The 18,539-nt window shown below is 27.8% G+C and overlaps 1 protein-coding gene across 1 annotated transcript; it reads right to left on the reverse strand.

Annotated features, from left to right (window-relative positions):
* Positions 1–15,663: 15,663 nt before the first annotated feature.
* LOC124909613 lies at positions 15,664–18,495 on the reverse strand. The gene is made up of 5 exons (XM_047450278.1): positions 18,452–18,495; positions 18,257–18,389; positions 18,074–18,177; positions 17,827–17,998; positions 15,664–16,203 (listed from the first exon to the last, which is right to left on the reverse strand). Exons 1-5 carry the CDS (start codon positions 18,493–18,495, stop codon positions 15,664–15,666), a joined length of 993 nt encoding a protein of 330 aa, XP_047306234.1.
* Positions 18,496–18,539: the final 44 nt, after the last annotated feature.

Raw genomic sequence — 18,539 nt, forward strand, 5'->3', positions numbered from 1 at the left:
TCTTCCGTCTACCTTATTGGAAATCGCTATTATTGAGACATAATTTGGATGTGATGCATATTGAGAAAAATATCTGTGATAGCGTGCTGGGAACAATAATGAATGTGAAAGAGAAGACTAAGGATGGTCCTAAAGCTCGTAAAGACTTAGAACTCTTGGGCATAAAATCATGGTTACATCCTATAAATGATGAAGGAGTTGTTCATTATCCAGAAGCGCCTTTCACTTTGACATCCGAAAATAAAATACGTCTTTGTAACTTCTTGAAAGATCTCAAGTTGCCTGATGGGTTTTGCTCAAATATCGGGGGTTGTGTAAATTTGGAAGAGAAAAAACTTTCGGGATTAAAGAGTCATGATTGTCACATTTTGTTGGAATATCTAATTCCTTTAGCAACTCGTGGATTGCTTCCAGAGTATGTGTATGATGCGTTAGTAAATTTGTCTCGTTTCTTTCGGTTGTTGTGCTTCAAAGAGTTGATTCAAGAGGACCTGGAACAATTGTACATGGATATTACATTGACGCTTTGCAAATTTGAAATGATTTTTCCGCCGTCAATCTTCGACATCATGATGCATCTCCCGGTTCACTTGTCATTTGAGGCTTTGCTTGGAGGACCTGTTCAGTATCGATGGATGTATCCCTTTGAACATTACATGGGTACAATGAAAAGATATTTGCGGAATAATAACCACCCCGAAGCCTCTATAAGCGAGAGCTATCTTGTTAACGAAAGTATTAGCTTATGTGCCAGGTATATGGAGGAACAAGATCAAGAAAATGCACAACCTGAAATCTCGGGGATTTCAATATTTGCATCATTGGAAGACCTATCCAACGGAAAAGTATACAACTTGGATTATATAGATCGAGTGACAGCTCATTCTTACATTTTGAAAAATTGTCCCGAAGCAGAACCTTTTTACATGTAAGTTTCAAAGTTGCTGTTACTAATTAGCATTAAAGAGTGTTACTAATTAGCATTCGATCTATTTGTAGAGATTATAACAACGAGTCCAGTGGAGAAACGTTTGTCGCATATTTCAAGCATCGAGTGAGTAAATTACAAACCATATATCCTAACTCTTCTTATTTATATTAACAACTACATTTCGGATACATATATAGGTCGCCCATTTAGCAGAAAGTAACGACATATCAAGAGACCTCAAGATCTTAGGAGAAGGTCCAAGTATCTACTCGTCTATGTATGTTTGGTGTAAAGTAAATGGATTCAAATTCTGTACAGAAAAACACGACGAAGGTTTGACAACTCAAAATAGTGGGGTGGTTGTTGAGGGATACAACGGATCTGAAACTATGTCATACTACGGAGTTTTGACGGATATAATCGAATTACAATACTATTCTCACAAACGAGTTGTTTTATTCAAGTGTAAGTGGTTTGATACACACTCGGGGGAACTAGGAGTGAAAGTGGATAAATATGGCTTCGTAAGTGTAAATGTAAACCGAATATTGAAAACGCAAAGTCAAGACCCGTATATATTGGCGAGTCAAGCAAAACAAGTATTCTACGCCCCTGATATGTCAGCCCGACCCGGTTGGAAGATTGTGACAAAAATAAAACCGCGGTTTACAAACATATAGTTCATATTAATTAATTAGGTAGATTTAATTATGTTTTTAACTTTATATTCATTTTTCTTACTACTTTATTTCAAGTATTCACTCATTTTTATTAATGGTGTGAATTAAGAATGTCTGAAGGTCCTAAAACAGTTTGGAAGAGTATGAGGAAGACACCCAAGAAATTGGATAAGAGTTACCAAAACCTACTTGCCCAATCCGAGGCGTTAAAGCAACGAGGATCGTCTTCGAGAGACCAACCACCGATTCCTGTGGTCCCGATAGCTACTGCGCCTCCCCGAACATACGAGAGTGAAGACGATATTGATGACATCGCAGAGTATATAGAGAGCACATTCGCTGCTGATAACCTGCCTAGCGCTGAGGCTGAAGACGAGGGTCTTGAGGAGCCTATCGAGGAGCAGGATGACAAGGAGGAGCACGGGACCACTCCCGACCCATCATCGACAGGTATTTCGTTTACAAATTAGTTAGTGTTTCAATTGATTGACATATTTAATTAAGATTTTGATAATTTTGAAGAATCTTCTGCCCGCAAGAGACGGGGGAAGAACAAGAATATTGCGCTGTCTAAGAGGCTAGCGGGGACGAGGATCCCTCTAACGTTTAGAGACAAGGATGGGAGGCCAGGCGGTACAGACGTGGGAAGGACACGTTGGTCTAGACATGTGGGGTCGATTATCCGGAGCCCCGCAGCCGTCTCACACCGTCTTCTCAAGTGGAAGGCTTTAAGTGCAGACCAATTGGATTCACTGTGGACTGCTATCAAGGTTAATAATTATTACTTGATTAAACATTACGTTATTAAATAATTATTTTTCACATTTGGATGTTATTTTTTTCAGGATCCGTTCGAAGCGACTAATGGTGACATTGAGTCTTTTCGAACGACGGGGTTGGGACACGCCAATCAGATATGGGATAGATGGCGGTCGGATTTGAACAAGAATTATATCCGCGTCCACAACGGAGACGAGGCGGCGGTACTGGCTAATCCTCCACCGGACTACGATCGAGACGATTGGGAATTCGTGTGTCGCAACCATTTCTTCACAGAAACGTTTAAGGTAAGGTTTCATAATTCAAATAAGAGTTGATATTAATTAATCTAACTTCATTTGTTATTTCAAATACAGAGACACAGTACTACAAATATGAAGAATCAGAAGAATCTGAAATTCCCACATCGAACGGGAAGTAGACCGTTTGCACAAATTGAAGACGAGTTGGTAAGTAAATTATTTGTAATAACTTAATATAAAGATTGTTATTAATTATATAAATCATTTATTTCAACAGGCGATTGAAATGGGACGGCCACCGTCTGTAATTGAAGTATTCAAGAGGACCCGTACACCAAAACCGACACAAGAAAACCCAACACCCGTCCCGGACGAACACGTGCAAGAGAAAATTGTAAGTGATTTGAATATGCCTAGTTTTTTATTATATAAATGATATTTTATTTGAATTGTGCAGGCTGAGATGGAGGAGGTTGTTAGTAACGAACCCGGAATATCAGATTTTGAATTGACGGAGAGGGTGTTCGGACAACAAAAACACGGGGTAGTGTTCGGAATGGGATCAGGCGTCCGGCCCACACACTTTCGTGATGATCGTCGGAGTGGAAACAGTTCACAGCGAAACAATGAGCGATTGTTAGAAGAGAATCAAATAATGAAGCTCAAGCTGGAGGAACTGGAGAAGAGAGATGAAGAAAGAAGGCGGAAAATGGATGAATTGCAATTGGAAAAACAAGAAATTGTGGAAAGAATGGAGAGGGAGAAGGCAGAGATGAACGCGAGAATGGAGAGGGAGAAGGCAGAGATGAACGCGAGAATGGAGAGAGTGGAATTATATATGAGGCAACAACCACCTCCTCCCCCCACAAGCTAAGGTTGTTTCGATTATGAACATGTTTTCAGTATAGTAGTTGAACTTATAACAGATTGTTCGGAATATTTGTTTGGTTTCGAATTTTGTAATGTTCACGATCAATTAATGTGATCGTTTATTGTATGCTGCATTTCTTTTATCATTAATATATTGGTTTGGCTGAACAGGTTTTGGTTAGGTTTTGGTTGCGAGCAAAATAATTCGCACATTTTTAAAAATTTAGGGGAAAAAACCGAAAGTAATATTGAAATCTCTCGGTTTTTCTCTTTTTCGAAAAAACGAGAGATATTAGAAAACTCTCGGTTTTTAGCCAAAGAGAAAACCGAGAGTTATATGACAAACCCTCGGTTTTTATCCTAAAGAGAAAATCCGAGAGTTTTAATATAACTTTCGGTTTTCTCTTTGGCTAAAAACCGAGAGTTAGTGGAAAACTCTCTGTTTTACCCGAAGAGGAAAACCGAGAGTTTTGTAAATAACCTTCGGTTTTCCTCTTCGGGTAAAACCGAAAGTTCTTTGCAAAACCCTCGGTTTTTCCACACAGAGAAAAACCGAAGGTTATTTGTAAAAAGAAGAAAACCGAAAGGTATATATACAACCCTCGGTTTTCCACAAAAGAGAAAAACCGAAAGGTCTTTATAAAACCCTCGGTTTTTCCAAAAGAGAAAAACCGAAAGTTCTTGTAAAACCCTCGTTTTTTACACAAAGAGAAAAAACCGAAAGTTTTCATATAACTCTCGGTTTTTCTCTTTATGGAAGTCCCGAGAGTGTCAATACCGAGGGATTGCGAGGGTTACTAAAACCTTCGGTAAGGTGTCTTCACCGAAAGTTATAGGGTCAAAACCGAGAGTTTTAACTCTCGGTTTTGACCCTTTTTTCACCAGTGTTAGTCGTTGCAGAGTTTGTTGCGAATAGATAGAGACGACGCCTCACTTGCTTTCGCATTGTAATTAAGTGACTGCGATTTGGAGCCTACTTTGGAACATGATTCACATTGAGTGGGTGATGTTTGAGTTAATCGTCGATTGTTGGGATGTTTGGATAAAAACTGTGAGCTCGATTGGATTGAGTCCATATCCCGATTATTTTATGATGGACTATTTGGTTCGAAAGGAACTGTAGTACGTTCAGTAATCGAGGTCGACCAATGCGCTTACTTCACAACACTATTATTATGACGATATAAAATATCTATTTTGGAAAACCGGTGTAGGCGGTCAATGAACTAATTGATCTTCTTGAAGATTTAGAGCTCATTAATGTTAAAGTTTATGTTTTGTTTTATTCCTTGGTGAACATGTTTATGTTTTCATTGTTACGCTCAAATGGTTAATCTCGTTGTGTTTTGAGTGTGTTTGGTGACTAGATAAACACTCGTATTTTTGTATTGTTTTTGTTGTCATGTTTAAACGATTATTAATTATATTATATTGCATGATTTTCTTTTAAAAAAAAAAGAGCAATGAGATCACCCGCCGAGTCCACATTCTTACCGGATCTCACTTCAGACAACGTAATGATAATAACGTCGTGAATGGACCTCATCGTCCGTCAATAGTTATCAAAAGTTTCTCAGTTCCACTCCAACCAAATAATTCCACTATTTTAGACCAACAAAATTGGCTACCTCCACTCAAACTTCCCAACAACTACCAATGGATTTAGACATAACTCATTGAACCCTAATCAAAGTCCAAAGAAGGCTCCAATTCCCAACCACAGACTGACAGTACAAGAGAAGGTGCATAGCTGTCTTCTCTTCCTTAAGGCACATTCGACATGGACTCGCCATTATAAAGTCCTTATGCTTAATTTTGTCATCCGATAAGATACCTCCATGAATTGCACTCCATCCAAAGAACGAAATCTTAGTAAGCACCTTAGAGTTCCCTAACAAGTCACTACAAAAACTAGACGTGGTGACTTAATTAAATAACAATGACCAACATTAAAAGTTTCCATATTACACAATCGCATAACATCACGACTAATTGGGTTAACCTCCTTAGAACTCACCAAATCTAACAATCTCGCATGATCAAGGACTTTAGCACCCTTAAGGCGTCTCTTGTATCTGATTCTACTAACAAAACTACATGAGTGCTGATCAAACATTTCATTGACAATAGAATCTCTACAAATGACAATAGAAGCAACACCAAAAATTCAGTAGCAAGACACTTACCCACATCAAATGTCATTCCAAAAATAAACTAAGCCTACTGAGCCTCCATCACAAACAATAAATATTGTTTGATCATAAAAATACTTCTACATGACGAAAATGCCCCCCAAATACAACAACCAACTAGGAAATTGGACAACTTAGTGAACCAACTAGACCAATACCAATCTTGATCATAGTTGCTCTTGATAAATTTGGGCTCAAAGGATGTTTTCCTTTGACGCATATCTGCTGCACTATTTAGAGAACAAAGCTTTATTAAAAGCAACTAAGTCTTGAATATCCAAACTTTCGTTATCTTTAGTTATTTAACTTTTTCTCCGCTAACGAGACGAGTAAAAGAAGAATTTGACTGTCCCTAAAAAAATTTGCACATAATTCTCTTCATTTTAACCGCTACATATTTCAGTATCACAAATAAAGACATCATATATGTAGGCATCGAAGTTAACACGCTCTTGATAAACACTAACCGACCTATTTTAGAGATCATTTTATTCATTTAAGTCAAAATTTACTCTCCATCTTACTAATAATTTGATCCCAAAAGATTTTGGGCTTGTTTGATTCAGCTTATTGACGCAAGTTTATTCAGTTTATTCGCAGGTATGTTTGATATGATCTCAGATTATTTAATCGTTAAATTTGTGTATGTTTGATAAAGTTTATACGCCTAACTTATTTATTTTTTATATTATATATATATATATATATATTAATAAATGATTTAAATTAAAGAATAATTTATTTGAAAATAAATTATATTAATATATTATTTTTTATAAAAAAATTTAATATATAATTTTAAATATTAATAAATGACTTAAATTAAAAATAATATATTTTAAAATATTAATATATTAATTTTTATAAATGTATAATATTAAATATATTCAATATATATATATATATATATATATATATTATAATATTTTAAAATTTTCAATCTCCTCTTCTTTATTTGAAAATCATTCTTTTGTCTTTATTTTTATTTTTTTTAAAAATATTTAAATGATTCATTCAATAAAAAAAAGTAATTTATTATTATTATTATTATATATTTTCACCTTTTTACACTCTCTTTCTGCTCAATTTTTTAATTGTCAATTTTATTTTTAGTTCTCTCATTATCTTCTTGTATAATTCTTTAGGTGACAATTAAATTTATTTCAATAATATATATATATATATATATTTAGATAATTAATTAAGATTAGTTTTATTTTTAAAATTATATTTAATTATCAATTCTATTTTTACTTCACTAGCCTTCTTCTTATATAATTTATTAGGTCGGGGTTCAATTCATTTCAATTATAATATATATATACTTTTAGATAATTAATTATTAAGACTAATTTTATTTTCAAAATTATATTTATAAATTAAAAAAAATAAAGTGTAATTATATTTAATATTTTACATATTTTATTTATATTAAGATACTTATTTTATAAATAATAAATAAAAATATATTTAAATATATATTTTATTATTATAATAATTTTATAAAAATATTAAAAATAGATGAAAAAGAATGAATATAATAATTAGATATAGATTAAATAAATAAAATAGAATTAATAAAATAATTAGAAATGAATGAAATATATGAGAAATAATGAATAATTTTTTTTTTTAAAAATGATGAGAGAAAAAAAACACGCTAAAATTATAAGCTTAAACACTGAAAGGAAGTAGAGAGAAAATTAAGTTTAAAGGCAAAAATATGTTTGATTATAATTTTTTAAGTGAGCTTATTACCCAAATTATTACGCAAAATTATTAGAACAACTTATTATATAAACGTTCAAACACAGCTTATAAATACCGAATCAAACGAAAGCTATATTTGACTTTAACCCACTTAATGATGGACCTCAGACAAGGAGAAGTGAAGAATCCAACACCAAAACCGAGAAGACTGATAATCTAATCACTGAAGTAGTGCTACAAATACTTGCCATAATATTGTGTCTCCTTTTACTCTAAAATAGAAATATTATTTGATATCTTTTTGTTATAAATAAAAGTTAATTTAATACTTTATTTATTTATTTATTTATTGATGTATATGTATATATTTCAATATAAATAAAAGTAAAATTCTAAATTTACCACAAATAATTCAAATTTCATAATGATTTTTATTTATTCAAATTATTAATTTTTTTAATATTCTTTTTTATTCTTAACATTATTTTATTTTTTATAATATCCACACGAAACAAGTTGCAGCCAGGTTAAACACGAGAATGGCAAATTTAGAGGTAGCAAGCTAATAAATTCAACTAAATAATACCATTTATATACAACTCAAACTCAAATTAAATTGATCAAATATTGTTGCTTAATTAACTTTGATCTTTAATAAATTAAATTTATTTTTCTTATTTATAATCTTTATAGTTTCTTTATTCTATTGACTTAATTAAATTGAATCTTTTTAATCGATTTTAAACTTAATTAACATTTATTTGACATGTTTAACACATTTTTATCTATGTAACACATTTTGACATTTTAAAATTAGACATATTTTTTTTTATAAAAATTATATAATATCACTAAATAAAAAGGCTCAAAAGGATAAAAGATTACTGGAGGTTGGATGTAGGCATATTTGTCTTTGTCTGTTAACACGTTTTAAAATTAGACATATTTAACCTGTTTTGAATCCCTGAACACATTTAAATCTTTTTAAGCACGTTTTCGACTCAATTAATAGGTTTTTATATTAAATATAGTAAATAAAATATTATAATAAAATAATAAGTGAAGAGTATTAAGTATAAAAAATAATCACATTTATTTTTTTTAATTATAATCACATCAGAAGTAAGTTTATTTTATTCTTAAGATTTTTTAATTATTATAATTTTATTAATTTTAATTTTAATTTTAATTTAGTTTAATATTATTTTATAAATTATAAAACATATAGGGAATTTAAACATATTTTTAAAATTTTATTTTTTTTATAAAATAATAAATTATAAATAAAAAATAAATAAAAATAAAAATTGTATTACTACTTCTACAAACAAAAAAATTATTTATTTTAATTAAATATTATTGATTTTATTAAAAAAAAAACCTTTCACAAAAAAAAAACTATTTAACAGAAATAAAATAAGATGCGGGTTCAACACTTCAAATAATTTAAACGGACCTATAATGATTACAGTTATAGTTTTGTCCTTTTATGAGTGGGTATGTAATATAATATTAGAACCATAATTATCATCTCTTAATTAAAATCATGTCCTTTAGCTAATTAATTTTGATTTATTTAATCATTTTTGTTGGTTTTCATAAAATGATTGCTTATAAAATATTATTAAGGATAACTCATATATTAAGACTAATATTTATATATATGTTGATTAATCCTTTTGTTTCTAAGGGTTTAATTCTTTATTTAAATAACTTAATACTTCATCAAATTATTCTCTTATTAAATTAATTAAACTATTATTCAAACTTAAATGTTTTGTTTTCATTTCTTATAATATATAGTCTTAAAAAACTCTATACTAATGCTTTGTTTAATATAAAATTATTTAATTGGAAGAAAGAAAAAACTTTGGTTGATATAAGAAAAAATTATTTTACTAAATTGTTTTTATCATTTAATACTTAAAAATAATTTAATATTTTATTTGATAATTTAAATTATATAACGATAGAATAAATAGTGAATTATTTAAAAATAATCATTAACAAACTAATTTGATCATGTTTTAAAATACATAAAGTTGAAGTTAAACAAACATTGTTATTAAATTTGGTAATATATATATATATATATATATATATATATATATATATATATATATATATATATATAAAATTAAACTATATTTCCAAATATTATTTCGTATAATCACCCAAATAAAATAAAATATTATTAAAATACTATAATTCCAAATAAAGACCATATGAAGCTTTTTTTTATATATATATATATATATATCTATATATATATATATATATATATATATATATATATATATATATATATATATATATATATATATATATATATATATATATATATATATATATATATATATATATATATATATATATATATATATATATCATGTTATCCCAGGGGTTTCGGAGGAAGCTTTTATTATTTTTTTAATCAAATATTGACCTTAACTTAAAAAAAACAAAAAACAAAAAACAAATAAAAGTGAACAATATTCCTAGATTAGATTCATCAAATATGAAGTAGGCCAAATAAAGAACTCTATTTAAATTTAGTTTTAAAATATTAAAAATGAAGTTTCATATTTTTAATGCTTTAAATTATTTCTTAACATGTATTTTTTTAAAGAATAAATATTTAAATTTAATTTTCACTAAAAATACTCTCATTCAAATAAAGAATGTTGCATTAGGGACTGTGTTAGCTAGTATCCTAAGAATAAATTCCGAAGAAAAAAATATATTTTAATTTTATTCTTTTTTTCTTAAAAAAATAAAAATAAAAAACAGAAGAGGAACTTTGTGAATGGATGTTATAATTAAACTATTTGTAAGGAAAAAAATAATAATTTGTGTTATGTTGACTTTTATTAAATTAATAGGTTAGTGTTATAATGAGTGTTAGGATATGGCTAATTAACTTTATAATATTTTAGGGTTGAAGAAAGAGTAACACTTATCTTTTGATTAAAATATAATTAAAACATGAAATGGATTAGAGAGTTGTGTTGCATAATTTAATTTAATTATAATGGAAGGATAAGAAGATATTTATAAAATAATGCATTGAATGCGATAAGGGTTTGATCATTGGTTGACAAACATTAAGACATGGTCCAGCTGGATTCATTATAATTAATTCATTTAATCAAACCAAACCAAGGTTGACTTCCTTATCCATACATACATTAGGGGTTCTTTGGTCGGTTTTAAGTGTTTTAAATTTTAGAATATCATTCATTTCAAATTAAGGTTGGTTTGTTGGATGTGCTATTCACTCAACTCAACCAGATAATGGGTTTGTTTATGAAATGCCACTAAGTTAAACCCTTTTCATATATATATATTAGTGTATGTTTGTCAACCATTATTTAAACTTTTGTTTTGTTTTTCTTTTAAGTGGGGCTCTTTTCATACAATTGAATTGAAATATTGTATTTAGAGTTTCCTTTTCTTTTTATTGTTTCAATTCAATACTTCATGGAGATATATAATATCATTACCTAGAATAACATATGTTATTGTTGTGGTTTGTTGGTTTAATTTCTTTCCTTTGTAGTCATGTATATAATTTTTATTATTATTTAAAGTTTGCTTGGAACATGGAAAAAAAACTATATACAATGAAAACATGATTTGTCATAATTTAATAAGTTTATACACTTTAGAATGGTATTAAGAAATTGATTAGCTATGACTGTGACCACCAAAACTAAGAAAATAAGTAAAAAACAACAAAGTTAATTTATTTGAGAACTTTTAAAATTAGCAAGGAGAGTCAGCATTCACATATTTGTAGCTCCCTTTATCTACTTTTTCGAGTGTAGTTGATGTTATTATAAATTTTAAACTTTTTCCAATTGTCTCCCCATCTTTTCAATAGTGTCAACTTGTTTATAAGATTTTCCAAAAAAAAAACTTGTTTGTTTTACAGCATAATTTGTAGTTGTATTCAAGTTCTACATTATGACCAAGCTTTTCAATGTTCTGAGTTGGCCCACGTTGAACATTTGTGATACCTATTACACGGTATTCTCTCCTAATTAGCAGTTGAATATCTCAACATCGGTTTAAATGACATAAATGGTTTTTAGTGCCACCGCCATGAAAGGTTCCAATGATATATCATGGGTGAGTAGAATCCACATTCTTATCAGGTTAGATTTGATGTAGTTGTTTGGAGTTGTTAGGTCTTTCATAGATTTAAGAGAATTTTAGTATTTATGACTTTTGATGTACTATTATTAATAAAGATAATGTAACTTATAATTGTTTGAACAATTATTTATGAAATATCTATAGAATTGACGAGTTTCCGAAGATTTATGTATTTGTTGGTCGAATCTAGTAAAATTTTGTGTTTATTATTTATATTTTTTTTGTCAATTATTATTAAAAAATGATAAAAATCGTTTAAGTAGGGTGTTCATCGGTTCGATTTCGAGTTATTCGAGTTTCACAATTTGAGTTTTTTGAATTTTTATTGCTTTTAAGAAAATTCAAAAACCGAACCTAATATTAAAATTCGAATTCGTTTTATTCGAATTCTGTTAGAATTCTGTTAGAATTCGGTCGGATATTTGGTTCAAACCAAATATTGAACATATCTACACCATTGTACTATTTATTATAATAATTGCATTTGCACTTTTTTATCTTCACTATCAACAAATTTTAGAGTTAATTTAATATATAATAATTTAAATATATCTAACAAAATATATAATATAGAATAAAACAAATAATTAAAATAAATAATAAAAAATTAATTCGATTTTTAATTTGTTTATTGAATTAAACCCCAACTCGAAAATCAAACCGAAAATCATATTGAATTCGAATTTGTTTAAAATTTGATCTAAAAAATGAAAATAAAATTTGAATTCGGTTCAGACCAAATATTGAACACCCCTACGTTTAAGCACAACGACAAAGTGTGTTACATAAGAAAACAATAAAATACAACCACGTTGCTCAAAGTTAAACAAGATCGTAGGTACTCGAGAAAACTATTACCCCGATCGATTTTAACGACTTTCCAAAACGAATCTCGGGAAACGTCATAATATAGTATTATACACTAGTGGGAAAATGACTATTAAAGACGACTTTTTAAAAGACATAATGTCGATGTTAATGATTTTGAACGTCGACGACGTCGACGATCAAAGTCGTCGTTCGCCAACGCTATAAAAGTCGACGTTAATTTTTTTTATTTATTAACCACGACTTTAAGGAGAGGAAACCGTAGTTAATAAAACTATGACTAATAATAATGGCGGAAGTATGGAGGAAAAGTCAAAACATTAGTAACAGCGAATACAATGAAAACCATGGTTAATAATACTTATTAGTGTGGGCGTTACATAGGCGACACTAATAAAAATTATTAACCACGACGTATATATCGCCGACACTAATAAAAATTATTAATCACGGCGTATGATCGCCGTGATTAATGTTGGTCGTTAAAAATACAATTTTACTAGTAATAAATGATATGAATTGGACGACTATAATCATTAAAAATTCGATAATTTCTCTCAAACTAGATAATTCATTAGAAAATAATTGGAATGGTAACCTAAATATATAATTATGTCATATTAGCCGCCTAAAATCAACTTCATAACAACTACCTAAAGACTCGTATAGCACTCAGTAAATCTCAATAATACTCAACAAAAGACTATAGATATTAGTCACCTTCTCGACAACACAAAAGTAAGTGAGTTGTTGATTTCACTTTCTTGTGACACATACGACAACAAATTATCACAATACAACATTTTTTCATTCATATATTATCCGTAAAAATTTCACCGTGAATAACGCTTCATCAAAAGAACATGATCTTAGATGAAATCTTTAACTTATAAAACATCTCCCAACAAAAATCATATGAAATAATCTTAACGAACAAATTATAGCAATGTCTCAACATGAAAACTATTAATATTTTGTCAATGCATAATGTTTTGTTCATATAAGACACTTGTTTGCTTTCTACGAAAAGTAAAACTCTATTATGGAAAAACTCTTTCTAATGTTTAATCTCCTTCTATATAATTCGACTAGTGAAACAACTAAATCGAGTACCAAACATGTCTTTAACTATGACATTTCTACATATAGTTAAAGAAACAAAGCTCAAGATACATCACATATAGACTTTTAACACTATACTAAGTGTCGTCCCAAAAATTGATCAAAAATTTATCCCTCACAATGAATCTGGATTGCTCGCAAAAAAATTCTACATTGAATAAATTCCTTCCAAATGTTACACCCATAATTAGATATTTTAGTAAACCAACCACACCAATCTTGACCATACTCACATTTGATTTGATCATTGATGTCCAAAAATTATTTAACTCTATAAATCTATTACACAATTTGATAGAAATGTATGTTAGGTATTTTGTCTTCAAACTAAATAATAATAATAATAATAATAATTATATATATATATATATAAAAAGTATGATGTTACAAATTAATAATAAAAAATGTAATAAATAAATAAAATAATACCACTGAAATATATGTTAATTTGAGGTATGTGTTGAACACATTTAAACAATTTCATTATCTCTTATGCTAAAAATTATCGTAAATGTTTATCTCTAATTATTAAATCATTATACAAAATGTACATAAACTAATATCATTCGGTTTAAAAGAAATTATCAAAGAATTATCTTTTAAAATTTGAGATAGAGGAGTAAAGTAGGTAACATAGTGTTATAATGAATTAGAGATAAGAAAATTTTATATTATAGAAAAGATTAACTATAAATTAAAATTATTAATTGATCATTTGTTTGTCAAAATTAATTAAGACATTTATTTTTCAATATTTAAGTTACAAGATTTTTTCAATTGTTAATAATAACTAGGAAGATCCCCGTGTAATGCACACGGATAAAAATATATTGTTACAAGATTAAACGTTCATCAAATTTGGTGTTGAATTTAAAATATAAAATGTTATTAGCTTAAGTGGTTAAAGAGTTATTTGTTTTGTTAAGTTGTGAGTTTGAAACATACCTATACCATTTTTTATTTTATTTTTAACCGTTTTAAGTTTATGTGCGGGTCAAACCCAGAATCCGACCCAAATATTCATTTAATCTCATATATATTCAAATTAACCACAACTCTCGACCCGTCAATCTGGATACTTTTAAAATTTAAGCACCATTATATATATATAGATATGAAATTATTATAACAACGAATAATGATAAATTAATGTAAGTTATACTAGAAATTAATAATATTTTGTTAATTGCTATTTAAGTCATTTTAAATTAATTAATTCAAATTTACATTTAGATAAAATTTCACTATTTAATTCACGTTTAAATTTTGTGTAAATTTTATTTTATTTTATTATTCATATTCTTATTTTTATTCATTATTTAAATTTATCTAATTAATTTAAAATTTCATAAATATCTTATTAAAAGAAATTAGATTTAAGATATCCCTTACTTAATTTAGGGATGTATCATGCATTCATTAACAATTTCATGGTAATTATTTTCCTAAACTCTTTGATCTTTCGCACGGCGACGGGCCAATGAATTTTTGATCGTGCATAATAAGCACGATACAAATACGATACGGTTGACCCTGGGTTGGACCTATACACGAACAATCTCCAGCACTAGACTAGACTAAATGGTCATGCAGTATATAAAGGATGTCCACCCTAAGTACATTATTGTCGATAAAATAAAATTATTAAGATGCCAAATTTAAAAGCAAACAAAAAAAATATTATTAAATATAAAAATAGTCAATCTTCATAATGAGCTAATTAATATTCTTCTATATCCAATGGTCGTAGTCAACTAGCACATTTCTTATTGGCCCATGTTTGATCTCTAGTGGAAAGGTTTATATTAGTGATAAAAAATGAGTTTGTATTGAAAAAAAACAATAATGTATTATATAGCTCTTCTTTTTTTTTTTTTTTAAAGGTCATACTCTTCCACTTATTTTTTGGCTTGCCAACAAACTTTATAAAAAAAATTGATAGTACATTGAAATAAACACAATATACATGATTGATTTTAATTTGCAAACTATAAAAGAATCTAAAACAGAACAAATAAACTAACAAACAAATCTAAACTCAAAAGAAATATATCTTGTTGCAATGTTTTTTAAATAAAGAACATATATAAGTGTTAGTTTTTAAGATATATAAATTTAAAAATTAACATTAATCTTATAACAAACATCTCCTATAAATTAGCCTTCTTACGACACTTTCTTTTATTTTCAAATTTACGTTTTTCTTCAAATGATGCGCCATAGTAACTCTCATATTCGACGTCTTTAAGACTAAGGTTGTTAGCATCGCCTCCATTAATTAATCCCCGACAAACAGCAGGCCTTCTCCTTAACCTTTTTCCGCTTCCCTTTTCCATGCAAGGTTCAAATAAAGGCGATGACAATGACTTGAACTTAAATAGTCTTTGTTCTTGACAATTCCCATTTTGTTTTGTCCATGATTGAATCTCTTCAACATCTTGATGATGTTTATGATCTTGATCTAAGACCATTTGAGAGTTAAGATCGATTCTAGAATCAGGAATGCGAGTGACATCGGCAGTTTCAGATGAGTACTCGGGCTCAATCAATGTAACTATTTCTTCCTGCCATGGACAATTGTCTATGGCCAATATTGCTTCAATTTTGAGACAGCTCGTTGATATGATTTCCTTCATTATTTTATACTTGTCTTCATCCGAAACACATCTTAAAGAAAGATTTTCTTTTACCTGTCAAGAATTCCATAAGTTTCTTTGAAACTAAGTTAGAATATTATATAAATGCTGAATTTTAATCATAGAATTAATTATTCTGAAGAACAAGTGCTATATAAACTAAATAAAAATATCTGAAATTTAAATATCTTTTTGATATAATGTAAAACTAATATATAGGACTTGTTTAATGGGGGAGTACTGGTCGTTAATTATTCAATATTCATTAATTACTCAATAAACTAAATTTAAAGTGTCTACAAATGAAACGATGAATAAAACAAAAATTTTAAGCACTTCTTAATCATATGACAATGGATTTAATAAAATACAAATTAATGTTAAAAAGTATTTACAGACTACTCTTTTACATTTATAATAACATAATTTAATTATTTTTTTAGGAATCAAGTTTTCTTTTACATATTCTTACTATATTAACTAGTTAAATAGTTCACAATTGATCCAATTAAGTTAGATATATTATCTTTTTTGTAAGCTAAATTTAAAGAATGAAGTGGTTTAAAATCACATAAAATTGACATTTTTTTTTTCTTTTGAATTGGGTTTATTCATGAAGTGTCCATAATCACGACCACCTTTAATTGATAATATTATATGCTCTGCTCTACAACTATCTTTTGGTATGTAGTACAATAACTAAGCTATATTGTATAATACAAACTATATCAATAGTAATAATACATTTTAATATGGTATTTGATTTATTATTGTTTAGTTTATAAATTTATAAACTATACAATTCATCGAATATTTGATATAAAATTGTAACTAATCATATTAGAAACAACACTTTTTTTATAAACTAAATTTTTAATTTTTATCATACACTTTATTAACATTATTATTATTATTATTATATACAACTTATTATTATATAATATATTTTATTTTAATATTATATATGAATATATTAAAAATAGTACAATGTTATAATTTTATAATTAGAAATATATATATATATGTATTTTTATAATGATAATTCTATTAATTATTATTATTATTTTGTATATTATAATTAGATTATAAATAATATCATTTACTATATATATTATTTTTATTTTATTACAATTATTAATAATATTTAAATTAAATAAATATAATTTACTGTTTATATTATAATTAAAATTACATTAATTATTAAATATAATAATTATAATATTAAATAATAATAGTACACTAATATGTAATAATAAATAAAATAAATTTAAATTCATATTTTCACTTTAATTAATTAAAAGAATAAAATTAATTTTTTATTCTTATATTACAAAATATATATATATATATATATATATAAATATAAACACAAAATTATAAATCATATAACTTATATAAAAAAACAAAAATTATTATTCAAACCAAACAAAAATAACTTATCCAACTTATACTTCTTTATATTGTTTATAAATTCTTACCATTTATACTTTTATATAATTTGTATCACCTTCTAAAAGTAAATCTGATCAATTGTTAAACAAAAGAAATTATTATGTAAACAATAGTTTTTCAAAAATAATATAACTAAAACCATTATAACTATGTAAATTGAATCTAAGTAAATAAGTTATTATATTATCAAACACCAAAACAAAATGATTCATCAATGGTACATACCTGATGGTTGACTAGGTTTCCGGGCAGTAATTGGAGTGACAGAAGTGCAAAGGTTTGTCCATAACGGTTAGAAAATAGCTTGCGAATTACCAGAAGCTCAGGCAGATCGCCGCATCTAGCCGATGCATATACTAAACTGGAAACCGCCTCGTTTATGTCATTCGGAATGTCCCTATTTTCAAATCGTGAAATTATTTGAAAATGTTTGTAGTAATAACAACCGCCCTTTACTTACTTAATTACTTACTTGTGATGGCGGATATAAGGAAGATGAAGAAGAGTGAATTCGCAGAAATGGTCGAGAAGATTATAAGCAGACACGTTTCTTTCGTCCATTATCAGCTGCTCAACCTATAATATAATAATAAGTTGGTAACATCGTTGTTAATCATACTAATTATTAACTTTTAGCCAAATAATTATTAAATACCCGATTAAAGGCGATTTGACGATAGTTGTTCTTGAGAAGATGGGCTATGTCGATTCGGGATTGGCGTATAATAGAGGATCTCTTGTTGTTGAGAAGCTTGATACGGCAACTCAATCTCTTGATTAGCTTCTTGCTGCAATTAATTTTAATAAATTATATAAAAACAGAGTATGATAGAATGAGTTATAGTGTTACCATTGTGAAGCTTTTCTCCAACCGAAGAAGAAGGAGTCAAACATGTCTGATTCTATGTTTGGTTTGGGAAGAAAGAAGAAGAAGATGA

The sequence above is a fragment of the Impatiens glandulifera genome, chromosome 7 (genome assembly GCF_907164915.1).
Source record: "Impatiens glandulifera chromosome 7, dImpGla2.1, whole genome shotgun sequence".
NCBI lineage: Eukaryota > Viridiplantae > Streptophyta > Magnoliopsida > Ericales > Balsaminaceae > Impatiens > Impatiens glandulifera.

What these genes read in the sequence shown, in the direction of transcription:
- LOC124909613 (XM_047450278.1), bottom strand. Translation starts at nt 18,495, where the DNA reads ATGTTTGACTCCTTCTTCTTCGGTTGGAGAAAAGCTTCACAATG. An exon ending in TGGAGAAAAGCTTCACAATG is followed by an intron (nt 18,390 to 18,451) that starts GTAACACTATAA and finishes AATTAATTGCAG; the next exon opens with CAAGAAGCTAATCAAGAGAT. An exon ending in GAAACCTAGTCAACCATCAG is followed by an intron (nt 16,204 to 17,826) that starts GTATGTACCATT and finishes AATTCTTGACAG; the next exon opens with GTAAAAGAAAATCTTTCTTT.